The following is a 6,699-nucleotide window of genomic DNA, read 5'->3' on the forward strand; positions in this document are numbered from 1 at the left end:
ACTCTTAACCACCAAGGTATACTACATCCTTCCGTTGTCTCCTGGAGGCAAAGCTTTATTATTGTTAATAAGCAGTTATTATAGTAGAAGCACTATATTTCTGTAAAGGAATAACTAATTACATTTCAAGGAGGTGCTTATTTTTCTACCACTACTGTTCTAGCAAACTTAGGCTGCCCTTTCCACTTGTAATTATTGTAGCACTGAAATTTGTACTCCAGATTTGAATTAGAACACATAGTATAAGGATCGAGATCCCAAGTTCTGGTGGAAAACTTCCATTGAAGAGAGTGGGGTTCTGGGAATTAAGAAATTTATAGAAAGTTTCTTTAGTCACAAGAAATTCCCATATTAGTTTGGGGCACTTTAAAAATTTCTTGACTATATTGCTAATTTTGAATTCATTTTCAAAATGATGATTATTTGTTTCTTTTAGGTTATGGCTCATAGTTCACCTCAGAGCATTTTAGATGATGTTGCCATGGTAAGTCACATTTATTATTAATACTCTAATCAGTGTCTGTAAACAGACTAACCTCTGTATTTGGTTAAATTTTTACCTTTGTTGGTTCCATAATCTTTCTTTTTAGAAGTCTGAATTAAAATGTGAATCTACATTAAAAGAAGTTAAAAAGTACTCACGTCAAGATGTCATTAGACAACATTAACAGTCTTCTGTCCCTCCCTTGCCTTTGTTGTTTGTATGTATCATAAATATAAATCCTGGATCTATCCATACCTTTAGAAAACATTCATTAAGTGCTTACTGGGTCTGTTCTTAAAGAAGTAGCAGGGAGATAGGTATACTAATTCGGATACTATAATATACTTGTTATCATGGGGGTATGTAAAAAAATGATGTGGGGACAGAGGAGATGGAGCAGCTAGGACAAACATCACAGGAATTACCATCTAAACTGAGACTTGAAGGGGTGCTTGGGTGGCTTAGTTGTTTGGGTGTTCGACTTCGGTGTAGGTCACGATCTCACAATTCATGAGTTTGAGACCCGCATCAGGCTTGCTTCTGTCAATGCAGGGCCCAGTTCGGATCCTCTGTACTGTGTCTCTCTGTCCACCCCCATTCCCCTCTTGTTCTCTCTCTCTCTCTCAGAAATAAATTTTAAAAACATTAAATAAATAAAATAAGCAGACTTGGAAAGACTTCTGTAACTTTTGTCACTTGGACAGGTAGTAAACTCAAGTCCGACTTGCATGTAATTTGAATATTAGAATCAAGTCAGTAGTTGCATTTATTTCACATTGTGATTTTGTGAGAAAAGAAAGGAGGAACAGAACTGATGGTGGAAGTGAGAATGGTTGAATGGACTGTGAACTCCAAGCTAGGAAGAGAAGGCAGTAACATCGGAATGAAGCTGGTGGTTGCATGAATGAAGGGCTGGTGGTTCCAGTGACACTGTGGGAAGAGCGGTTATAGTGAGAGAGTAGAATGTTTAAGAAAGAAGTGATGTATTCAGACAATCAGACAAGTGATCCAGACAACGGTGTGTTGCAAATATTGCCGTGAGAGACAGTTTCTGGGGTCAAGCTGATGTCCTGGTTTAGACTATACGTGAATTTTCTGCCTGGGTCATACACATAGAAGTGGAAATTCCTGTGTGTTTGGACAGAGATTGAAGAGAAATATAGGAAGCAAAGCTAGAGCGTTCCATCTGTTGTGAGTGGAAGACTAGGTACTTGCTAGATGGCTGTTATCGGAGTGGGAGGTAGCGTAGTGAGAGCTCGTGAACCTCGGTCAGAATAATGTTTGCAAAGAGAAACAGGGAGGCCCCAGCAGCTTCCCCTCTCTGAGACTAAGGCTTCAAAAGTAAGGAACTTCCTGAGAAGGCTACAGGAATGTCAGGGTCTTTCAGGGACACACCAGGTTTACAGTTAAGGTGAATAGGTGAAAAAACTAATTAAAGAATTTAAGAGTAGTTAGTATAAAGAGTAATGGAGTCCAAAAGGCAGAGTGGGAAGGCAGGAGTAGAAAGATGAGTCGGGGAAGAAACACCAAGCATGTTCTTAGATGACAGGTCCCCAGAATAGCTCACATTTCTAGCTGCAGAGTTGTCAGGAAAGGGCGTAGGGGGTGCCTAACCAAAGGGACCTCTCAGGTCGAGCTCCTTTGTGTCTGGGCACTATATGATGTCTAAAGCCAGGTAACATTAGTTTTCTGTTATCCAGCCAGCCTGATGCAGGTGTTGTTTAGAATTTTTCGTAAAGTATTTGTGAAAAGCTTGTTGACTTCATAATGCTGATCCTCAGGTGAAAGGAGAAATGTGAATAGATCCCAGTCCTTGGGGATAGATAGAATCTGAATTTCCCTGACCTTCAGGCCTCTTTAAAAGGTTATCCTTGGGGTTGAGAGAGGGATTTTATAGTTGGGTCTGAGTTAAGGAATTAAAACAAACAATGTTCTAGGGGTGCCTGGCTGGCTCAGTCAGAAGAGCATGTGACTTTTGATCTCGGGGTTTGCAAGTTTGTGCCCCACATTGGGTGTAGAGATTATTTTAAAAAGTAAAACTTTAAAAACAAGAAAACTGTTCTAGTATTTGGCCTTGGCAAAGTTGTAATCTCTGTCAGAGATGCTGTCGTGTCAGTGTCCATCCATTTTGATCTGTTGAAATATTTTGATATTTGGAGTATAATTAGGCTCTTTTTTTGTTTTTAAGTTTATTTATTTTGAGAGATAGCGAGCGTGAGCGTGAGTTGGGGAGGGGCAGAGAGAGAGAATCCCAAGCAGGTTCTGCAGTGTCAGCATGGAGCCTGATGCAGGGCTCAAACCCATGAGCTGTGAGATCATGACCCAAGTCGAAATCAAGATTTGGATGGTTAATCCCCTGAACCACCCAGCTACCCCTGGAGTATAATTAGACTCTTTACTGGTCAATTATTTATGTTGTTTTAATTTTCTGGCTCATTGTTGATCAGAGAAGGAAGCAGCTAATTGAGCTAGTTTTGTCAATTGGTTCTGCAAAAGCTCACCCTCTAAATATTACCTGAATAAACGCAATTGAATTTTTTTAGCGCAAGTAGTATTTTGTTCTTATTAAAAATCTGACTTTTTCAAATTGTACCTTTTCTCATTATACATAAACTAATGAACTTTGGTTGTATTTTGTACCTAGTTCTATATTATTTCTAAGGTATATTTTTCACATTGATTAGTGTTGGTGCACATTTCTCTTAAACTGTGGGACAAGTCTGGCTCATAGGAGTCTAAGTTTTCTTCTTATTATTTTTTTTAAGAATTTACTCTTTTGGGCACCTGGGTGGCTCAATTGGTTGGGTATTTGACTTTGGCTCAGATCATGATCTTGCATTTTGTCGGTTCGAGCCCCACGTTGGGCTCTGTGCTGACAGTGTGGAGCCTGCTTGGGATTCTGTCTCTAGCCCCCTCTCTGCCCCTGTCCCACTCTCTCGAAATAAATAAATAAAAATAAACAAAAAATAAAAACAAAATACACAAAAAAATAAACAAAAAAACAAAAAATAATTAAAAAAACAAAAAATAAAAAAATAACAGAAGTATTTTTAAAATAAAAAAATTTTTTTTTTTGTATTTTAGGGTGGGATAGGGAAGAACAGAGAGAGAGAGAGAGAGAGAGAGAGAGAAAGAAAATCTTAAGCAAGCTCCACACTCAGTGCAGAGCCTGATGCAGGGCTTGATCCCACAACCCTGGGATCATGACCTGAGTCAAAATTAAGAGTCAGCTGTTAACTGACTTAGCCACCTGGGTGCCCCAAGAATTCTTTAATTAATTGTCATCACTGAAAAATTTAAGGGAATTTTTAAAAATTTTGTGTGGAATTTTTTAAGGGAATTGACAAAGTATTGTGGTGTTAGTATTTGATAGGCCATGGAATTTTCCTGAATGCATTGCCTTTTCTTGTGTGTGCAATTTAAAAAAAAAAAAATTTTTTTTTTACATTTATATATTTTTGAGAAACAGAGTGAGACAAAGCGTGAGTGGGGGAGGGGCAGAGAGAGGAGACACAGAATCTGAAGCAGGCTTCAGGCTCTGAGCAAGCGGTCAGCACAGAGCCTGATGTGGGGCTCAAACCCACAAACTGTGAGATCATGACCTGAGTCGAAGTCGGTCGCTCAACCGACTCAGCCACCCGGGCACCCCTTGTGTGTGCAATTTATTTGTACTACTTAATACACTTCTCACACTAGACAGATTTCCTTCAAGTCATTTTAATGAAAGTAAATGTTTGTCAATGTATAAAAACCTTAAAAAAAAAAAAAAACTACAGTCACCAATGGGAGATGCTGATGATTGCTTTATATCTGTTACTGTCTTTTCAGTTTTTTCTTTTTCTTTTCCAGGTACTTGATGAAGAAGCAGAAGTTTTTATAGTCAAAATGTGGAGATTATTGATATATGAAACAGAAGCCAAGAAAATTGGTCTTGTGAAGTAAAACTTTTTACATTTAGAGTTCCGTTTCAGATTGCTTCTTCTTTCCCACCCTTCAGAGGACTTTGACTTTTTCTTTGTCTTCAAAGACATTTGTGAGATCTGTAATTTTTTTTTTCAATGTAGAAAATGTGAATTTTTTTGTCCTCTAATTTGTTGATGCCCTGTGTACTCCCTTGGTTGTAAAGACATCTGAATCCTACCTTGGTTCTCTTTATACTCACCAGGTACAAATTACTGGTATGTTTTATAAGCCGCAGCTACTGTACACAGTCTATCTGATATAATCTTGTTCTGCTGATTTATTTCTTGTAAATATTAAAATGACTCCCCAATTCTTTTGCAGAATTGCACTTAATGGTGAACTGTACTGTATAGGAACCTACATGAATGATTTTAATTGAAAGAATACCCATCATACCTATTACCTTTCCCACCCCTTGATCAAAAATGGCAAGCCCTCCTGAAGGCATGGAATTTAAAATTAGAGTGCTAAGATTAGCAGACAATCCATTCCTACTGTATCTCTGTATGAATGTGTTCGTGTGAATGTGTATAAATGTCTTACTTTTCCCTAATTTTCTTTGGAGGGCTCCCTTAAACATTTCCTTATTGAAGAGTAGAATTCTAAAGGAAACGTGGTATTATGCCAACCCAAATGTCTGGGATAATTAGGTTATTAGTGTCCCAGAGCATGGTATTCTCTTGTGGCCAGCAACAGTTTGGTGAATGGAATGGGGCTTTCCTGTTGATAGCTGGCTGCTTCAGCCTGTCTTTTTTAAGGGAACGTGAATCATAATGGTTTTCCCCTTAATTTCATTGTTCAGAAATGAGGCAGATCCTTACATTCTGGAGAACGTTATTTGATGCATTTTTGCACTAATTGGCCCTTAGCTTTATTTTGTTGTATTCTTTTGTTTAAAAAAAACAAAAACAAAAAAAACCCCTTAATCTGCAAAGCATAGATGAAAAAAATCATTTTTAAAAACAAAAGGTAAAATTAGGTAATTTTACAGACTAGGAAAATCTGGAAAAAAGACCAACAGGAATTGAGCATGGCAGTTTGCAAAGTTTACATCTTATTTTTAAGGGTGTAAAGTAAATCATTTATGGCAGTTACCACTAATTTTTTGTTTTCACTTTTGTAAAGGTTTATATCTTATGAGTGTATATGCACACACACACCTCGTTTACCTCTGCTCACCAATGTTTAAAAAATATACTGATGGTGTTCTTAGAGACATATTATGGGACTTTCTTTATTGTAGAACAGAATTTCACCAGGGAGCAAAATTACCTGAAAATGTAACAGGTTTTAAACAGTTCTTAACACAAATTAGGTGCAGTTATTCCCATGACTGAGTATTTATTTAAAAGAAAGATAAAAATTGGGGTAGTGGGGTTTGTTATAAAAGCATAACTGAGCTTGAGTTACTAGATTTTTTTTTTTTTTTTTTTTTTTTACATCTTAAAAGGAATTTGAAACACTGTTCTTAACATTGAACCTTGAGGTGGTTCCATTATGTACATATTTCCAATATTAAAACTGTATATATTTGATCTTGGGGACCCATTCTTTCAGAGTCTTGTTAAATAAATGGCATCATGTTGTAATTGTGCAGTGCATACTAGAAACAGAACTTGAAAATGTGGGCTGAATTTTTGATGTACTTGATTTTTAATGAGTATTAGTAACTGAAGGTCAAAGGGGCCATTTGCCTTATTTTGGATTAATCTATACATTTGTGGAGAATACAGTCTTTTAGTATTATCATTTTTAAGTTCTGGTTTCTCCAGGGAAAATTTCAGAAAGTTCATGCTCCTTGCCATCTACAAATTTATTTATTAGCCTTTTCTCGGATTAATCCCTCCAGCTTTGTACCTTGTTCAAACAGTTTATCATTCCTCTCTATCTGACTTTGTTACTGCTTCTAGGGCATCATATTAGGTTGTGTTTATTTAGCCAGCATTAGCATGAAGGTTTATTCAGATTTAATTTCTTTTGCTTTTATCTTCTCCAGCTCTTTCACTGTATTTATCTTGAGGGTCCCTATCTGCAAGTCTTGGGGCACATGCCATATACTGTTTCACATCTCCACTAAGATTTGTGTTGCGATCCCAAACTCATACATTCACATTTCTGCAGTGGGACAGGAGTGATCACAGTCACTGGGTTAAAGATCATTTATAATGGTTTCCTATCCACTCAAGACCAGGTTTGCCACCAAGCTTAAACTTTAAGGTTTTCAGTTTCTTGTTTTTCAGATTTGCATATAA

At 37.1% G+C, this 6,699-nt stretch overlaps 1 protein-coding gene across 2 annotated transcripts in view; it reads left to right on the top strand.

Annotated features, from left to right (window-relative positions):
- The window catches only part of RBM25 (RNA binding motif protein 25), a 58,635-nt gene extending 53,865 nt beyond the window's left edge, over positions 1–4,770 (top strand). For both annotated transcript variants that reach the window (XM_058739549.1, XM_058739548.1), the window contains exons 18-19: positions 437–484; positions 4,334–4,770. In XM_058739549.1, coding sequence (XP_058595532.1) covers positions 437–484; positions 4,334–4,426 — 141 coding nt within the window. In that variant the 3' untranslated portion in view covers positions 4,427–4,770. The remainder of the gene's footprint in view (positions 1–436; positions 485–4,333) is intronic.
- Positions 4,771–6,699: the final 1,929 nt, after the last annotated feature.

Source organism: Neofelis nebulosa, chromosome 7 (assembly GCF_028018385.1).
Source record: "Neofelis nebulosa isolate mNeoNeb1 chromosome 7, mNeoNeb1.pri, whole genome shotgun sequence".
NCBI lineage: Eukaryota > Metazoa > Chordata > Mammalia > Carnivora > Felidae > Neofelis > Neofelis nebulosa.